This window comes from Lepisosteus platostomus, chromosome 23 (genome assembly GCF_059453375.1).
Source record: "Lepisosteus platostomus isolate fLepPlt1 chromosome 23, fLepPlt1.hap1, whole genome shotgun sequence".
NCBI lineage: Eukaryota > Metazoa > Chordata > Actinopteri > Semionotiformes > Lepisosteidae > Lepisosteus > Lepisosteus platostomus.
The window spans coordinates 13079885-13100764 of NC_142633.1; the positions used below are offsets into that span (position 1 = coordinate 13079885).

At 37.4% G+C, this 20880-nt stretch overlaps 1 protein-coding gene across 6 annotated transcripts in view; it reads right to left on the reverse strand.

Annotated features, from left to right (window-relative positions):
- The window catches only part of tp73 (tumor protein p73), a 58715-nt gene that overhangs the window by 16360 nt on the left and 21475 nt on the right, over positions 1–20880 (reverse strand). For 5 of the 6 annotated variants that reach the window (XM_088616810.1, XM_088616808.1, XM_088616813.1 and 2 more), the window contains one exon: positions 12622–12867. In XM_088616810.1, the coding sequence (XP_088472936.1) occupies positions 12622–12867 (246 nt within the window). Of the gene's footprint in view, positions 1–12621; positions 12868–14912; positions 15185–20880 lie in introns of those variants that run through there. The other variant, XM_088616815.1, reaches the window with a different exon arrangement.

A 20880-nucleotide genomic window follows, 5' to 3' on the forward strand; every position in this document is an offset into this window, starting at 1 on the left:
TTTTGCATGTTGCTTTTTGGTGCTGCAACAGACAAAAGCGTTTTGGGTTTCCGCAATCATACTTATCTGATAACAAAGGTGAGGTTTTGGCACTGTTAAGTGCGGCTGAACACAGCCAATTTGAGTACTTCACTGTGTACATAGTGTCTATGATGAGCTTGAAGACATTATTTATAAAAAAAAGACCACGGTGTTTATGTGGACACATTTTCATTTTTAGGCGATGCGAGGAAGAAATAAAAAAAGGCAAACAGAATGTTGGAATACATAGGCAAAAGTCTGGGAATGAAATCAAGACTTTCAACGTTAAAACAGTATAATGCATTATTAAAGCCTCAATTAGAGTACTGTGTTCTGGAATCAGTCCTGTGGTCACTGGATACATTCCCAGGGGTAAAGGAATGTCATTCCCTGACAAGCTAAAAGGACCAGAGCATTTTAGGCTTCAAGAGAGAAGACCATGTAGTTCTGACTCAAGTGCCCGAAAGCACTGACACAGTTCACCCGGAGAATGCCTTCAAAACGAAAAAGGAAACATCGGCCAGAGGACAAGTGGAGACTGCAGGGCAGTACATTAAGAGCTATTAACAGGAGGTGCTTTACACAAGTGCTGTGGGAACCTGGAAGAAGCCACTCAGCCATGTTACCCTGGCTTCTTTGAAGAAATGGCAGGATGAGATCGTCCGGTCAGTCAGTGACTAGCAACCCTAAAAGGTAGATGGGCCAAATTGCTTCTAATCTTTCTTATGTTTTATGTCTTTTGTTGCAGAGCAGGTTTTGTTTTCAGATTTCAGATTTTCAGCTCACTCACATTGGTCAAACCTCAGAAATAAAATGAACAGCTATACCCAGTCAATAACGACACTGCATCTAATTACACTACAATAAATCAATCTGAATATTGCATGCTTATTGTCCTTCCCATGTGCTTTATATTTCTGTTGTGTGCCTTTTATTATTTTATAAAAAATAGTACATTTATTCAATTTATAATAAAACAATATTAATCAGATATTTCTATCACTTTGATGGAAGTGATTAAGAAAGGAAATGCTTCACTTATCCATGTACTGCCTCACATTCAGTAAAATGTATTCATTGGAAAAAGCAATTATGCATTGCATGACACTTGATATTCTTCTCAAATATAATGCAATATTAATAAGAGGTCAAAGATAAAAAAAGAGATGTCTTCTGTGTATGCTAGACAATAAAGAAATAAACTTACTGTTTGATATTCCAAGTACATTTTTTTAAAACAGTGGCCTTCTGTTCAGACAGGTTTTTAATACTACTCTCTCAATAACTCACTAATACAGGGTAATCTGCGTCATAGTTTTTTTAGTGTGGGGGACATTGTAAGCTTCTCATTGAGCAAAATCCTGAAAAAAGCTACATCGCTTCACATTTGAAAAGCATTTTATATTGAGTTGAAACATCTGTGAAGAATTGGGGTATGAATAATGTATATACACATATACTGTACATTCACACACGTGCATCTCCATTAGTTGTCAAAATCTTTTGTGCCCCCCCACAGTCAACATTCCCAGGCAGATTGAGACACGCCTAGTAAACGGTTCTGTAGGAGCAGATGAACTTGGGAGCGAGTCAGTTCTTGGGTAACAGACTCTCTCCATAGTCCTTGTTGTGACATGGATAAATCTGTAGATGAACAGCAAAACGGTTGCCTTTAGGCAGGGGCGGGGCTGGGGGGTGGGGGGTGGGAGAGAAACTGCTATAGCTAAAATACAGTTAAACATTTAAATATAAAATCAGCAATTACCGAAGCATGCATGTCCCAACAGTGCTGACCTGCAAAAAACATAAACTACATAATGCAAGGTCTCCAGAAGCCTTTCTGATGGATTAAAGTTTTTAATATATTGAGTCGTCTGGGTTGTAACAATGACATAGCCTGTTCAGTATGTCTAGATGTTACACATTGAAAGGCTTCTTTTGTAGGTATGGAGAGCTTATTATAACAAAACTAAACCAAAATTTAAGGCCAGTACATTTCAAATATTTCTTAGTTGTAAAATTTATTTTAGTCGAGCATTCAGGTCTCTGAAGTGCACCTTCATGAAGTGCAATTATGAACATATTTTAAAAATGAAAACAGAACTATTATACAGTGTATTATGCTGCACATACAGATAAGTACATTTCTATCTTTTGTGCATCCTTGACCATTTGTGCATAGCATAGGATCATGCGATGCGTAAAATGTACATATGTGGATTTGAAAAACGACCAAATTCAGAAATGGTAAGAAATTGTTACAGTGAATTATGACATAATACATCATAAAAAAGTGCACAAGAGTTTGGGATGGGATTCAGAACAAAACAGGAGCATTTACTTTGCTCGAGAACTGTGTTGTCTCCATGATTAACGCAAAGCCAATTAAAAACCAAAACACTATTACCAAAATATCACCAATGTCGTGATTTTGAAAGGTATCCAAGTTCTTAAAACAGATTGAGTACAACTTTGAAGTATTCCATTGTTCATCCATGCTGGGACAGGCACAATCTACCACTGCTTTGCATATCCCACATAAAGTAAACCAGTACTGTTTAATTCTTTTATGCAAATCAAGGCTGAGCAGTGGGAAGACAACAACGCATTATTAAGTGTCTCCTGAACAAACAAAATAGAAAACAGGGCAACTTCATCAATAGACAATTAGGGCAGGGATTTCAGTATCTATGGAGTGTAAAGAATAGGACATGGACTGTCTTTCCTTTATAAACTAGTCCTTTGCATACCAGAGGGAACCCACGTCAGGTGAAGCTCTTTGGCATCCTTCGGTTTGAAAATCACTACATCAGTCTGGGGAAGTTTTCTTATTAATTCCCAGAAGGAAGCAGTTTTAGATCAGAAAGAAGCAGGACCTTCCATGAACACAAGGGCACTGCATGACATCACTAGGATTATAGAGCAGGACTTATGGCTCAGAAGACACTTTCCTCATACATCAAACCCCATTAATGTAGTAGTTCCTGGGTAAGTAGAAAATAAATTCAGATGTATATAATACAAATGTGGGATTCTATCTGTGAATCTTTAAATAAAGATTAAGTGATAATGGCACAGTATTATACTGAAATCATAATGTTCTTTTTTTCTTTTCCAAATAATGTAGTTTAGTTATGTTTTGTTGTAAAACACGTCAATCATTTAAACAGGTTTTGCCTGACAAAAGGAGAGAGTTTTACTGATGCAACCTAAAAAGAAAAAACATGTGACTCTTAAGTGGGACACAGGGTAATCTGTTTGAACAGATTCATAGCTAATAAAGAATAAAGAAAAGTAAAAAAAAAAGCTGCAGCTGTGCTATGATGATCGTTCTGACTTGTTCAGTGCTGATTACATTCACATTTTATTTAATTTTCTTTTCTGGAGTTGATTCTCTGCTGCCATATTACTAGTCCCAACTCTCTCTTGCATACCAGAGACCATGTAGGACCTGCATGGGACTTGCCTAAAACAGCATTGAGGCTTTCCCAGCGAAACCACAGAGACTTGGCTGAAGGAAAGAGAGCTGTGGGCTGTGCCTGCAATTTCTTTAGCAGCTGTGGACTTGTGTCCCAGGACAGGTTCGGGCAAGCTGGGAGAACTTGAGTGATAATAATGTGTCTGTCATCTTGGTGGACATGTTTCAGCTTGTGAACCACAAATACCGTTAAGTGTCCTGCGTAAATACGTTAAAACAGGCTCCCAGATACCCTAGATGATTACATCTTTTCATTCCAACTGCTTTGCTGTAATTTTCTTCGGCTTTGCAATTTTTAAAGAAAAGATCACCAGCGTTTTTTCTGGTTGAAAATGTATTTTCCCTAATAAAATGATTTTCTTCTTGCATTGCAAAAAGCCTTTTTGTTTCTATTTGTTTACTTTAATTTACAGGTAAATGTATTTCTGTTTTCTTGTCATCTTATGCAAAGGACTGTAACTACTAAGTAATAAAGGATGAAATCCACCAATAAAAATTTGAATCTCAAGAGCGTGCCGTTTTACAAAAGGGGGTTTCTGCTAATAAACTGGCAGGTAAGAAAAGTAATTTTTCCTTGACTGGAATGGTCTATGTACTGGAAATATACCTACTGTACATACTGTATTAATAGTGCTGGATGTCTTCAGTCTTTCCTCAAATTACTCTGCTCAGACATTTTTCTAGCTGTGTGTCACATTTATTTTGATATAAATAATTTCAGTTAACACTCACATGGCCAAAGTACTACCCCAGTCTCTAAAGAATAAGTTATCTAAGGAAAGTTGAATGTGTCTTGCCTCATCTTTTACTGTATATCAAAGAGGTGACATTTTTTATAAACTATAAATGTGTTTTTGGATCTCTGAAATGTAAATGGGCTATATTCCCCCACTTTAAACTAAAGGAGATTACAAGATTTTTGATTTAGGCAGTAAGCCAGTGGAAAGCTTCAAGTCACAAAAGTATTAAGCAGTTCTTTTATCCAAAATTGAATTATCTAGATTGTGAGAATAACTGAATAATTTGTGCACACGCTATTTCATTGTGAGAACCTTGTCAAGGTAATGACGTGAACTGAATGTGTTTAATGAACTCACTCTAGGAGTGAACAGAATGGAAAATCAAAAAATGACAGGAGTGGCCTTAAAAATCAGTTCTGATTTCAGTTCAAAGGTGTGGCCGAACTGAAATTTAATGTACCTTATCGCAAGGGAGATAAGATCTAAAAAACACATGACATAATAGGATTGTCAAAGTAGGAAGAGGTAGAAATACTACTACCAGCGTCTGACCATAACTATAAGACTCTCATTGAAAGTAGTTACATCATTAAAACAACATATATCATTTCCTGTCAGATGTACTGTACAGTGTATAGTCTATTCTAGATATTATACCCCAGAAGAAGGAGCAGTAGCTTCAACATACATTTGCCTACATACATTTATTTGCATTGGAATTTGAAGATTTGTATATAGTATTGGAGCCCTTTATATCCAACAATGTTATCTCTTCTTAGGTTTATTGACTACTTATTTATTCTATCAAGAGATAGTTTTGGTGCCAATTTAAAACACAGGGTGCTACTTATTATACTTGACTCAATAAATTAGTGAATAATACCACTCCAGATGGACAACGGTATACTGCTGTGATTGTACATGAGGATAAAGAGATTGTAACTCAAAATATAATATAATTCAGAATAGTGCAGAATCTTTGTAGATCATAGTTCAATAATTAACTCATAACTCATAAATTAACTCATTAATTAACTGATAAATAATATTCCTCTCTGAGCTGCAAAGGTCGTTTGTTTCATTCTTACTAGTACTACTACTAATAAGAATCAGTACTTTGAGTACTACAGCAAAACCACACAGTTTTTTTTCATTTAATTATATAGCAATATATATTATCCTTACAGGCTGACTTTCTAATGGCTACCTACTATACATACACACATGCTTTGGATGGGCAGACAACTTTAACAGAATGGACCCTGCTTCAAAGAAATCCACTTTTTCCAATATATAGGCAGAACTAAATCAGCTTTAAAAATGATTTCCAGGATGGGTGTTTTGATTTAAATTGATACATTACTCATCTCGACACAGGTACTAAGCTAGAGGTTGCATGTAAGACCTGTTCAGACATGCACACATCTCATCTTTATTGGGAAAAAGTAGCGATATGCCTAACCAAGTACCTGTAGATTTAGCTTCCTTTCCATGGTTGTATTCTTAATCACAAAACATGAACCTCCTAAAGAAACAATAGTTACTGAGACTTGCAGAAAGACTCATGGAAAAGTAAAGGTTTCATTTTTGATGTCCTTAATGAATGTCCAGCAGCTGTACGTTCATATATACTTGCTATACTTAATGTGTGCAGGTGATTTTTCTCCTTTCTGAGTTGTACCATGCTTCCTTACTATTCCAGCAAAAATAGTTGATGAAAACACAAGTGAACCTAGTGCCAGGATATATATTAAGCAAATTATTCTCCACTGTTTTGTATATTATAGCATCTCTAACACTGTTAGCTATAGTCAAGAGTGAAATATTTCTACTGCTTCGACTTAGAAACCTCAGTAATCTGTGAACTATGCAAAACTGCAGTAAGTACTAAAACAGGCGTATACCTCTATATCAAGAACTGCAATTACCTTAATTGTTCGGGATATAAGCAAACAAACTTCACTCACGGCTAATGTGAAAAGGGAAATCATCAAGCAAGGAGTGGTACTGCACTAGGGATCCTAAACTGTTCTTGTGAAAAATGCTTATTATCATCTATTTTACAGCTAACAGGGCTAAGAAGCATATTGGATTAGGTACAGGATGTGCCCCTGTCTACAGCATGTCAGGACACATCCAAGCCAGAAGATGGTAATAGATGGTACTAGCAACTCTGAACACGCCTGAATCTACAGCGTGCCCAAGCTCGTCAAACCGACAGACGCCATCAGGAAAAAAAGGCACTAGGGGTCTTCATTAAAAAAAAATCCAAGGTGTCAAACCTCATTTTCAACATTTATAACACTTTTGGTCCCGTGCTGTGCAGAGAGTGCTTTTGACAACAAATGTTTTACATCTGGAAGCATCTGAATTGAACTAAAGAAGGACACATTGGCTCAAAGAGACAGTTGTCTTTAATATACACATTATACCTTTGTGATTGAAATGAAAGCAAAAGGCCTAAAGAAACATTCATGCCTGCCACATGCTTTCTTTAATGAGGTCTAATGACATCTTATTGATTGAGGATGTTCATCTGAAGAGAGATCTGAACTCATGTAGTTTTTCTTTCCATACAGTGAAGAAAAACACCAACTGGGTCTTTCAATACTTTGTTTCCAACAATGAGCTCATATCATCACCACACTTCAGTTCTCACCTAACACTGTTTCTATAGGTAGTATACAAAGCAACACGTCCTTTCAATCACTAACTGCTTCCTGTACACAGAAGTAGCCTGACTTCTGTGCACTGAGCAGGCTATGCAGAAATTCAGTACCATATAGTTATATCCAGAATCTGGGTGCTTATTGCTTCAATGATTACGAAAATGTTTTAGTAAACATTAGGCATAAAATACTTGGCAGAATGAAATGTTTTTTTAGATTTCAGTGTCAAAAGGATGCAAGCCACCCACAATTGTTTTCCAGATGTTTTGGAAGAAATACCCCAGTGGAACACATTGAATACTGGGATTAAGCAACATAGTACCCCTATGCCATTATCCATAGCCTTCAGCTATAAAAATCTGCAGACAGCAATTTTTCCCAAAAGCCAGGTCTTTTGTGAGTCATTCTTTGTAAGGAAATGCAAACCATTTAAAGGTAAAATATACACAAACTACATTTGTTTAAGAAGGGATAGAGATGCAGACATATACTTATGGGATTTGGGAATTCCCTAATTTATTTAACAAAGACGTTTTAACACTTTCACTTCAAGACTGCTCATAAGACATTTCTGTTTACCCATCTTCGAAGTGGATCACTACTGAGAGAATCTGCAATCACATTCATGCCAGCTAGAAAGAATAGGTTCATTTTTTCCGCTAGACCATTTTTTTGAGTTTTGAGGTTTTTTTGCCCCATTTCCAGTTTTCACTGTGACCCTACCAAGATCCTGGCAGCTCAGTGCTCTTGGTCTTGGGAGAGTGAGGCCAACTAATCCGGGGGCAATCTCACTGTGACCTGGGGAAATTCCACAGGCCTGTGCCCAGGCTCAGCTGGACATGACCAGGGTATGAACTAATACCTCTTTACATACCTGGCTTTCCCAGTCTAGACACAAAGCATGAATCCTTTGCTGCAAGCTACTACTCCCCTCAACACATACAGAACATTATACCTTATAGAACACAACTTCCACTATCAACTCACCTTGGAGTAACACTACCTCAATGACCCCGTCTAACCCTGCGACACAAAAGCCACACAAGCCAAAAAGCAAAAACTCAGTTCTTAGACACAGTCTTGACTATAATAGAAACTGGCTTGTCCAGTTTTTAAATAGCTTTTCAAGGTGTTTTCCCTGAAAAGTTATTTAGTACTCCACAACATCATCCCTGATAATCTCTCTGACCTATGCACTACTGTTCTAGTCTTTCCATTTTACATGACTTTTCCTCTTCTGATAGCACAGTAGGAGGAATGCTCTTTCAGGTATATCTGACCTTAACTCTAGGTTACAGTCAGAGAAGCCCAAATTTTAATTTCAGATTCTATTCCCTTAACGTTTTACCTTTACTATGTATTTTCCCAAATTGATCTATTTCATTGTTAAGATAGTCAGTTGCTCCCTGACTATTTTGCAAGTTAAAAAATGCTCTCTTCTAAATATATTGTAACCTGTTTAAATGTGTAGAACTAACGTCACTTTTAATTGTGCCCATAAATTTTCATTTTTCTTCCAAACGTCTGACCTCTCCAGTAAAAGAAAAAATGCTGATGCACAGAAGCCCTTTTGAGGCTTGATATTTTAATCATTCCAGGATCATCTTTTCAGACTCCTATCCATGACAGTGACTCACAATGGAGAACAACTGGAGCTTTTTAATTACAGTTAATGTCTCTTGTTAGACTGAGGGGATGGAAATGGTTCTCAATCTTTCTAAGTACTACTTTTAAGCAGTCATGAAATGAAGCCGTAAGATGGTTTTAATTGCTTTAAGAGACAAAGCTGACAGATTGCTTTGAACGTGGCAAGACGACTTCACAAGGGGTTTATCATCTCCAAGGCCAAAACCTTTCCAAGTATACTGAACAATATAAAACAATTTCCTTTTAAACCGACCACTTGGTGTAGAGACATACGTGTCACATTAAATCACAGCACTTGTTTTCTGTCAAGTTTGATCCTCTCCAAAAGGAGATGCCACATTTAGCAAAAATACAGAGTTTAATTCATTCTCTTTTCAGGAATTTCCATCCCTTGAATGTCAGTGTTATTTATCTAAGTAATCATCTGAAAACCTTGGATTAATTTGATTAACCGCAGCAAAGAAACCACGTTTACAGGCTCCACCTAGTTTCTGCAGTTCAAAGTGGTTTTCCCAGCCTGAGTACAGTGTTCTAATAATGTTTTTAACCAAATTACTAAAGAACCTTTCTGTTTAATGGCATAGAAATGCAATATATCAGAGTGATGACAGATTTCTGTACAAAGTAAACACAATTTTAGAATAAACTAATAACAAAATTAAAAAAAAAACCTCATGAGAACAGCAACTGCCTTTCACAAACTGCTGAAATCAAGACAAAAATTCCAGCTCATCCCATGAATGGCAGATGAGAGACACTACCATCGGGACGGATATTATTAATAGTCTTGAATAGAAATGACGCCTGGGAGTTATCCTGACTATATTCATCTAAAAAGTAAAATGATTTGTTTCTTAAAACTATTACAGCATCATTCACCAAATATGTTAAATAACCATAAGTAACCATAAAGATTAAAGAAGTAATCTGTAGAGATAATACACCAAACAATGGAAGGGATATAGTGCAAAAAAATATCTCTGCTTTCTTTGTACTGCATTATATTCAAATACACACTGATATATGTTCCTTAAAAGCCAGAGACTCCTCTTCAGATGTGACTTTCAGTTAAAAGCTCTTCCAAATCTGCGAATTAAACCTCCACTTGTTTAAAATGTGTTTACTCTAATTATAGTCATTACCAAAAAAGAGATAGGTGTATCAAAGTAGCTGCAAGAATTTTTAAGTACGTGAAGACAGAAAAAAAAGTTCCCATCACACTACAGAATGAAAATAAAACTCACTGACTGCAGCTTACTTGGCCAAAATACTATAGTTCTGGGAACTCTAATGCTTTTACTGTTTCAGATTATTATTGTTGAACTCTTCATAAAAAAACATTAAAAGAAAGAATAACACTGCCCATGCTTACTCGCTGTGACATTTTTATGTCAGAATTTGAGACACCAGAGGTGACAGCTTGGACAAAAGAAAAAGAGAAAATGTCAGGGATTTTTGCTGGAGTGGGATGTATCACTTTACAACGCCTTGAAGTCTTGAATGAAATTCACGGATGAACGAATTAAACAAACATCAGAGGACAACAGAGAAAATGTTGAGGCAATGGCATCGGTTTCACAGGTTTAAGCATCTACTACCCTTCATATTGAAACAGCTCAAAGCTAAGAGATTATTTTTACATACTGTGTTTTCTGAAACCATTTCACAAACTCCCTTTTAATCGTCACAAAATGTGTATATTCTTGCTACATTTATTTCTTTAATGAAACGGTATAGAATTGTATCAATGTATTTAAAATAAATTGAAAATGCTTTTTAGTGTAGCATGAGAGGTAAATACTGCATTGCTGGTAAATCTACTTCAAAAGATGCACAATCTGATTAATTGGCCATTATCTAATTTAATATCAAAAGGCCAAGTTAGAATTCTTTCAATTCTGGGTTTTAACCATCTTTCCATTCACATTTAAAAAAAATATGGCTTTAGAGGAATGTTCTGAGACACTTGAAAAATCAGATGAGCGGCTTACCACTGGCTGTAGTGAACACGTTGCAGGTTTCAATGAAGAAAAAAATGACATCTGATTTTTAGAGATAGAGCACAAAACTTACAAGTCTGCAACTGCTTAATATTCAGCTTATTTTTGTATATTTTGTATATTTCTTCTACTTTTTAAAACTTCCAGGACTCCAGACACTTTGGAGCTAGATACAGTACCTCTATCCTGTTATACATTGTTCTAAGAGGAAGCTGTCAAAGGCATTATATGGAGCATATGAATTGCAATCTTTATGAACACATGAAGAATTGCACACATTCCTCTCAATCATAGTTAATATAATGCCAGAGTATTTCTATAATAACCTGTATATGAACCTTTTGCAAATAACCATTATTCAAATGAAAAAAGCACTGACTGGTAGCATTATCTGGATTGAGTTTTCCTCAAGGTTCTGCGGTATTTAAATCCGGTTTTATCTTTTTTACAAAAGCTTGACACTGAAGCCTATATTGTTAATTTGGTCATGTATCGGCCCTATGGAAAAATTAACCTTGTAAAGAAGACACGGGCACAGGGGAATCCTGAGTGTTTATATTAGGGTGCAGCCATGACTTGAGATTAGTATTATACAGCATCATAAAGGAACTGGCGAGATTCCTAGCTGTGACAGATCAAGAGGCTGTTCTGCATTGTATTGTTCTGTTTCCTCAAATGCCCTCCACTGCAGCATTTCTGCCATAGTTCAGGTGCCTTGCCTCTAGGGCAGCAAATTTAGTGGGTCTCACCTGAAATGTTTACTGTGCAAGTTGCTGAAGCTAAATAAGACTTCTCCTACAGCTACTCTGAATTTCTCTACACATTATATTTCCATGAGCTCTTTTATGTTAGGTTAATTTGTTATTTACAGTAACAGAAAGCATTTAGGAAAAGCAACATTTCTCAAATGCTAATTGTGAAAGTTCCTTTAACACTGAATAAATAATAATGTCATGAAGAAATAAATGTATCACACCTGTGTTTTAGAAGCTATTCTAATATGAAGATGGTTCAGATTCATAGGTTTAAGTCTCAAATTTAAAAATCCCAATTTGATAAAATCTCCTTAATTTAGACTAAAATCGTAATATTGTCATCTTTTTTAAACTATATAGATTATAATCTAATCTATATGAAATATACTACACAAATGTAATTCCCAGATTTTTAAACAGTACTTTTAAAGTAATGCAGTCATAAATGTAGATGTTCACCCCATAATTTAGTTTTTCTACTTTGTGAGAATTTGCAACTAGAAAATAGAGACATTGAATGTTGAATGTTGAATCAATTTAAGCTTGATTTTTATTCCAATATCCACTTCTGGTGACTGAGTGGTTGAATTTGTGTACAACCTTTAGGAATGTCTTCAATAGGTAATAATTTTTTACTCTCTCAAACTCTGGCATAACTAAGATACACAGCATTCTTGTTTTCAGAGAAATCAATTAAAATGGCTGATTTCAAGCCTAAGACCTCCTGCAAGAGACCCTGGCAGTATTGACTGAATGACAGTTAAGCATGTGTAATCTTTCAAAACATTTGCAGAACAAAGTTTATTGCTCAGTACAGGGCAGCCCTATACGCTTAAAAACAGTCAACACGAGTGGCACTGCAGAAGAGGCAGACAACATAAGTATTACTTTTCCAAATCAGCTATTACCGAAATTATAGACCAAAATAGTTATATTGCCAAAATCAGTTTCTGAAGGCAAATTCCACACAGCTGCATACATGTTTAGAAAAATAAACTCTAGAGCTCTAGAGAAAACACTCTTCATGTCTGAAACAGTAACTAAAAAATGCAATGCACAACTAAAATAAACACCGAGTGAAAATGTATTTCGGAGCATGTGTTCTTTGTAGATCTGTGAGGATCTCCACGATGCATTTTTACTTTAATTTAAAACACGCGCACTCACGCAAAAGCAAATAATTGAGTTAAGAAGATGCCTGTGAGAATCTGGTGCTACTGGGTGGGAAAGAAGTGCTACACCTCGGCCTGGAGCAATCTGTCAGGGAGAGGAAGCAGAGTGGATGAGAAAGCAGCACAGGTGAGAACTCACCGTCCATGTGGCAGATTTGGCTGTGCTGGACTGCTGGAAGGTGACTTCGAAGTTGTGCGGCCCGGGGTAGTCGGTGTTGGACGGGATGGCAGGAGCAGGAGACATGGCGTCGAAGGTGGAGTTGGGCTGGGAGTAGGGCGAAGGCGTCGGGACATTCGAGGTGTGCTCTGAGCTGTAGGGGCTGGTGGAGGCTGCTCGGGTGCCGAGATTCTGATCCATAGTGCTGCTGAGGAGATTGTACTGGGACTGTGAGAGAGAGGCGAGGAGGGGGAGGAGAGAAGACACAGGTAAAGGAATTGGAAGACATTCACTCAACTCCCAAAGTCTCCGGTTACACTGACCTTAACTTAAAGAGATAGAGGCACTATCCTGGAGCAGAGAGGGCTATTATTCACAAAAACAGACATTTCCTTTGGTTGCCAAAGCAGAGCATTATTTGCTTCAGTTTCCTTAAGGAATACAAATCACTTTATTAAAAAAAAACAAACGCAATTGGGATTTAGTATGAGAATCACAGTTTTTGTCACACATCAAACAGTATAAATCAGTATAAATAAATATATCTCATTCAAACACTTTTACAGGAACCATCTTCTGTATGTACAGGTATATTTAGAATCTGCTCTCTGGCTTGAAAAACAAAAGAGTTTAGTTCACTAGAAATGGTCTATATCCCTTTGAAAATATCAGTTTGCAGCATTATTATTATTATTATTATTATTATTATTATTATTATTATTATTATTATTATTATTATTACTATTACTATTATTATCATCATCATCAGGTACACACGAATTACTGTAAGTACTCAAAGACATTGACAAAGACACCCTGAGAATCTCTGTCCTCTAACACAGCACACAGTGTGTACTGTGTTTCGGCTGTTGAAGTGAAAACTGTGAGGAAGTGGATTTAAAACTGAGAACAGGAGGTAGATTCTTACACACAGTGCTATGGAAGTCACCAGTCAGCTACCCAGCCTTCTTGTCTAAGATCATACCTGGGTCTTCTATGGGAAATTGCCAGATGAGATTGATAGGCTACTAGCAACCAAACAAGCTGGGCTTTTCTTATGCTCTTATGAAAAACATATAGACTCGAACACAAGATAAAACCAGCTTATATAATTTTAACAGGTCATATATAAGCAAGCAAAGGCATTAAATACATATAACATAATGGAACATTTTAAATGTACTGTCATAGACTCATGTGTTCAAGGTTAGCACTTTTTGACAAATATTTGAAATGGGAGTAAAACCAATTAAATAAGAGGTTTGTCGTTGTATCTTTCAACATAAATGAACATTAATCATTATATCCCAGCCTAAGTGGAATTTCTGTGCTGTCTTTTGATTGCATGTTGGCAGTGAGGGAGGAGCTGCAGAGAGCAGATGTGCTCAGTTGACTGACATGCATACAAAGGGGAAACATTCCAGATTGGGAGAACTGCTCTATTTTTATCTCAACCCTGGAGTGAGAGCGATAAATAAAATAAAATAAATTGATCTTGGATGAGGAAAAAATAAAATATGATGTCAAAATCCTAAAAAAGGGGCAAAAAGGTCAAACTCAACAATCAGCAGCTCTGATCATTAGGAAAAACACAAGAACTTCAACCAATGGAATTTTTTTCAGCAAATAAGATTGCTGAGCAATATCAATAATGCTATATCTTTCATGCCATTCAATAATACATTATATATAACTTATGTCAAGAATCATTATGACTAAACCTAAACTCAGTATGATTTCATTTTTAGGACCATGACTTTATTCATGGAATAACTGCAAAATACTTGCACTGAACTAAAATGAAATGAATGAAATAAAAAAAAATGAATGAAATAAAAAGACCAAAAAATATAATCAAAACTGGCAGTGTCCTGAACATGAACTACTCTCATACCTTAACTAAAAGCCTTGTCTTTTAAATACACATGCATTTATGAAATACTCAACAAAATGATCTTATACAGTACATATGCATTGCAGTGTAGTTTCAGAAACATCCACAATCTTGTAAAATTTCATAATCTCACCTTGTGCTTAAGAATCATATGATATTTGCAATATCTAAGCACTCAATAAAAATGTAATAAAGCAAGTTCAAACTGCAGTACCGCAAAACAAAGGCTCTGAATATCTACCCAAGCTTTCTCACCAATGTATACAACTCTGATGCAGATCACTCAGTGTAAGCTAGCAGGAAGGGAACAGCAGCTACTGCCCTCAGCAGCATGCAACAAAGACTTGAGCTCCCATTGAAAATATGCTCAAACAGTTACCTTCTTCTTCACGTAATACATTGTCCAGACTTGCTGAAGTAAAAATGGCAAAAGCAGATTAATCTTAAACAGAAAAAAAGTCCAGGCAAACTGCAAAAATGCAAAGGCAAAATTAGGAAGCAGGTAGCATATCCCTTAGGACTGTCAGGAACGTGTATTTTATGCAGTTTAAAAAGTATGTTCTTCACCTTCTTCAAACAGCACTAAACAAACTTGTATGACCGAAAACCTTTGCTAGCTGAGATTGGGCAACCAGAGAGACAGAGGGAGAGAGTGAGTGAGGAAGTGAGGGAGTGAAAAAAAGAGAAAAACAAAAAAGCTCATGTTGTCCTAATTATGGCATGCCCTAACCCAGACAACAACACCAGCACAGGTAGGTACATGTAGAAAAACACCTTCTGAAGGCCCATGCTGAACAAACACTGGCTGGTAGACTCAGGAGAGAAAAGAATCAAGAGCATGGATCAGAGGTCAGAAAAAAACAATAGAGGGTTTCCATATATGGGCAGGCTGATGATCTTTAAATGGCTTGCACTCTTACTATAGTAAACAGAAAGCCTTCTAACAGGCAGATATTTAGAAATCGTGACTTGTGGTGAACCCACTCCAGTCCTTTCATGATTTAAGCAGTATTTTTTAAATTTTATTCACAATGTTTCCTCTTGTGAAGCAGCTGGTTATGCATTCATACTACAGTAGCAAGCGGTAGTTATGATTCCTGGTGAATTGTACTTTCAAACACTGGCTATAGAGAAGATACTTTCTTTTCTGTAGCTCTACAGAAGTTTAAGTGGATTAGTGTTTTAACAGCTAAGAAAAGATATCAATAATAATTAAATTTACTTATAATTATCTGATTCATCCTGAGGGATCCCAAAACTCTTTACATGTGAGCAAACTGACTTAATCCTCCACTGATGTGCTGCTTCCACCTGGACGGTGTACAGTAGCCATTCTGCACCAGCAGCCCACAACACAACACAAGTGTGGAGAAAAGAGAAACTGCTTCGCAACTTATTCAGCGCTTCACTACCTTACGTTGAAGCAATTTAAAGTAGGTCAGAATATACAAACCCAGAGTGGAATTTAAGCAGCACAACAAGGTTAACACCCCCACTCTTACAAACAGTCTCATTGCATCTTTAATGACCAAGTACTCAGAACCTGAATTTACCATCTGATCTCCAGCATGGCACTTCTTTTAGATGGTGCCTCATGTTGTGACACTGGTCTGGAAATTCTAGACCAGAGGAAGGACTGCCACCTTCTGTTCCACCAACACCCCTCACAGCATGACCTTGGTTTTCCTTATTCCATGCCAGAACTTAACTGGACCAACCTTGCTTCTATATGCCAATGTTTATTTCCCCCAAAAAATGAGTGTGATGAATTGAAATGGTGGGTGCACTTATATCTCAACTGTACATATCCAGGAAGTCATCAAATCAAACTAGCTGATTAAATAGGCTCAACTAGCTAATGCTACAGTCTGCTTTTCAAAATATCTCATGACATGTCCAGGCAAGCTATATTTATAGATTGTTGGACAGCCCACAATGCCAAAAAAGGTATCCTAATTAGCTCTGGTGATAGGTGATTGACAGAGGTTCCAAGCATCTTTTTTACAGAACCTGTAACTGTTTTGACAAGAAAAGCATGGGTTTGACACATTTGGTTAGAAAATCATTCAGGCAGACATAACTGCAGCAATTTTGTAGGCAGAAATATAATGGTTCCAAAAATGATTAAATGTGTTATTAAATTGTTCGACTATATTATGCAACTGACATTTGTACTGATTTATACAACTGGGTGGTTTATTGAAACTGCATTGCTCAAGGTTACAACAGCAGTGCCCCATGGGTGATCTGACCCACAGCTTTCAAGTCATAAGTCCAGACCCTTAACCACAGCTCCATACCATTACCTTAGTACCTGAACAGTCTAAGCTACCCATCAGAAAAGTAGCCAAACGCAAAGCTAGCACTCTAGAACAGCAGCACTACCACCTTCAAGCCTGATTTCACCAGATCTTAGAAACTTAGCAAGGCTAAGCCTGGTCACTAATATTGCTGCTGTCAATGGTGTTGGCCACTAGGCGACATTCTTCTCCCAGGGGCAGAATACCCAGGGACGAACAGGCCACATAGGACTATATGAGCTACTGGCCCTCCTTTGAAATATTAAAGAAAAGGCCTGAGCACCTGGCTATTTAAGAGCTCATAAAAATAAAATTATTAACACCAGTGTCCAGAATCTATTTCACCTTAGGCTTGCACAATTTGACCTACCTACATTTCCCTCTTAATTGAATTAGTGAACGTCTTCACAGCAACCAGGAGAAGTGTAGAGGGGCTACAGGTGCCTACTGACTGTGTGTTGCCTACTGTACATGTGTGCCGACCTTCAGTGGTGGATAAAGCACGTCCTCTCCTAGATGTGAAGTGCTTGGGGATCCTTTGAGATGACACTGTATCTGCTATACAAATGCAAGGAACTATAATGAATTTAGAGGGGTATAGCAACTCAACCCAAAATGTTTTTAGTGCAATTACTTAATATGCTGCTCTAGGGACTGTAAATAACTGCAAAATTGATACTGTTGATATTTCAAGTGTAAAACAAGAATACACATTTCTTTTGTTCAGATGCTGAACAATCTTTAAAATATAAAATATTACTTTTATATTTTTTTACCTCTGCTTGCATCCTTTACACTATTCCAGGGACATTATTATCATTTAAAAGACATTTTTGCATGTGAAACATACACAAGTAGAATTACGGTATGTTAGAATTTAATAGCTGTCTCGTGGCTGTTCAATTGCTTGAGTTAAGAGCTATAATTACTTAATGACTCCATTGTACCAGTAGTACAGTAAACTGGGAGGGTGTGGTTTACTTCAGAAGTAGGATAATTAAGGAAACTGAGGCCTGTGATTGTTCCGTTAAGTGGTGTGGTTATACATAAGAACACCAGCCTATTTAATTAGACTAGAGGAATCAGACAATGCACACTGACTAATATCTGAAAATGAGAGTGCTTTGTTATTGAATCCGATTTTCTCATTTATATTCTTAGGGTGGCTGAGCGATATTGGCTGTGACTGTTGCACATGCCAATAAATCTCAGCTGCACTCAGCATTTCAACAACCTCATCTCAGTGAATGGAGTCAATGTAGTCAACTGTAGTCAATGAAAGCAAACACAGCCCACACACACACTTGTTTATAACCTTGAACCTGCTGTTTGGTCCTTTGAGCTTGTGAGAGCAGGTCTGCCCTTATCTGCCATAACAGACAGTGCTAGAAAGCAAAAAGCAAAACTGACGTTTACTGGTGCGAAGATTAATCGAATAAACTAACGTGTTGCAGTAATGGTATACAAGTTAGAAGTGTATGAAATAAATACACACTTTTCAAAATCAATTCTCTGTAAATGAAAAAATGCTTACAAATAATGACGATGCCATTTTTTCTTGTTATATTTTCAATTTTACATACACGGTTATCAATGGCATCACCACCAATCCTATGTGTCAGTCCTAACATTCCAAGCCTGATACACGTCTCTAAAATACTTTGGAAGGGGGACCGGGGCTTTTGCTATGGAGCAAATCCAATTCCGACAGATCTGTGGAATCCCTCAAACAGTGGCAGAGAGGCACCAGGCAAATCTGACATTGTGTGACAGAATTACTGATAAAACACGTCATTCAGTTTGGAACTTGTTCACTGAGTTGCTCATTCTTTTCTAAATGATTCAAAATCTTTTTTTTCCTTTGATTAGGGTCACCAAAATGTTGATTCCTCGTGGCAGCATTGTGGAGCAGTGTCTAGGGCTCCGAGTTCTGCGGGTTCAAATCCCAGCTGTTGCTGGTATTATAATAATTCCTTACAGTTCTATAGCGCTTTTCTAGACACTCCACCCAGAGTGCTTATATATAATGGGGACTGCCCTCCACCACCACCAATGTGTAGTAAGCTCACAACACATCAGCTATCAGTGCGGAGGAGAATAGAGTGATGAAGCCAATGCATAAATGGGGATTAGCAGGAGACCCTACTGATTGGTATCAATGCAGGGGGGAATTTGGCCAGGATACCCTGGGATTTTTAATGAACACAAAGAGTCAGGACCTCGGTTTTATCATCTGGGGCATTATGACCCATACAGACTGCAGGGTGAGCACCCCTTACTGATCCCACTAACACCTCTTCCAGCAGCAACACAAGCTTTCTCAGGAGTCTCCCATCCAGGTACTGGCCAGGCTCACAACTGCTCAGCTTCAGTGCGTTGCCAGTTGTGAGTTGCAGGATGATATAGCTGCTGCAAAACCCTTATATACTCAGAAATCACCCCAATAAGTGACTAAGATACCTGCTGTATAAATGGGAGCTCTTCAGGTGGTTGTTCTATGTCTCATCATTTCTCAATTTACTTCTCTGGTTGAATAAAGGTTTAATTTTAAAATAATCCTGGTCAGCAACCTGACTTTGACAAGGAAGCAAAGTTTAAGTGAAGAAACATATGAGGGCTGCACACATCTTCTAGGAAACACCAGACTTGATTTGGTTCAATGTTGCAGAGGTGCATGAAAGGTGGATATTGAGAATTTTCAAAGGTCAGGACACATGACCACTCACTGAGCTGAATCCTGAAACAAAAGCACCTCAAAAGAGTATTGTGATCCCAGTTTTATAATTTTAGGGAGTTTCCATGAAAGGTGGGGGAGGTGTTGACACCATCATTCCTGGATAATTTGGACCAGTTAATCCCAGGAACGCACTTACAAAGCTAACCACACACATTTAGATAGACGCATGGAAACACTTCTGGGCCCTGACATGTTCCCAGACAAGTTTGAACAGAATTGCTAACACAGTGTGTATCGGTACCATAAATTTTCAGATAAGCCTTTATTTATCATCTCCTATGGATTAAAAAAAGTTACCCCCCACAGACACAATGCCAGTATATGGCTAAGCCCCTATAATTCTTGGCATCCAAGGTTTTGCCTGCATGATTATTTTACAACTGTTCTTGCCAAAATGCTCCTGCCTTCCTCCAAAAATTACTCACCTGAATGCCAGTTAGTGTAACCCCTAATTTCCCATTGGCCCTTACCAATCATCCTAATAATCCCCATCTATGAATTGGCTTCATTACTCTGCTCTCCTCCCTACTAATAGCTGATGTGTGGTGAGCGTTCTGGTGCACTATGGCTGCCGTCGCATCATCCAGGTGGATGCTGCACATTGGTGGTGGTGGAGGGGAGTCCCCATTACCTGTAAAGCTTTGAGTGGAGTGTCCAGAAAAGCGCTATATAAGTGTAAGCAATTATTATTATTATTATTATTATTATATGTTCTTCCTGCGTTAGCGTGGGTTTTCTCCAGGTGCTCCAGTTTGCTTCCACAGTCCAAAGACATTTTGGTAGGTTAATTTTCTGAGAAAATTGACCCTGGGATGTGTGTCTGTGTCTGTGCATCCGAAGGTTCCCAGCTGAACCTTACCCTTGCTTCATCAGTGCCTCTCCACACACACCTGACTGAATGCCGCCAACCAGACATTATCCACAGAGAAACTAAATTCCTCTTGTTCAACATGAACTGTTCAACATGTGCGTATGAATCCAGTGCCTGCAATCTAGGTAAGGAAGCACTCTTTCTTTAACATATGAAAGAGCACTCGTTTTCAATTCTCTTAGTTTTGCAGGTGTGTAATGTAATTTTATTTCATTCAGTACAGTTGTATACAACATTATAAAGTGTAAGCTGAGCTTAGTATCTACTAACATATTAATAAAATGCAAAAGACGTATGCTTCCTTACAATTATAATATACAGATTATTGAAAACTATTACATTTGTTGCTTTTTTATTGCTTCTCAGTATATCAGATTGTCACTGTAAAATGTCAAAAGTGCTCCCTCTGGTGTGTAAATAGGAGAATTACACTGGGAGA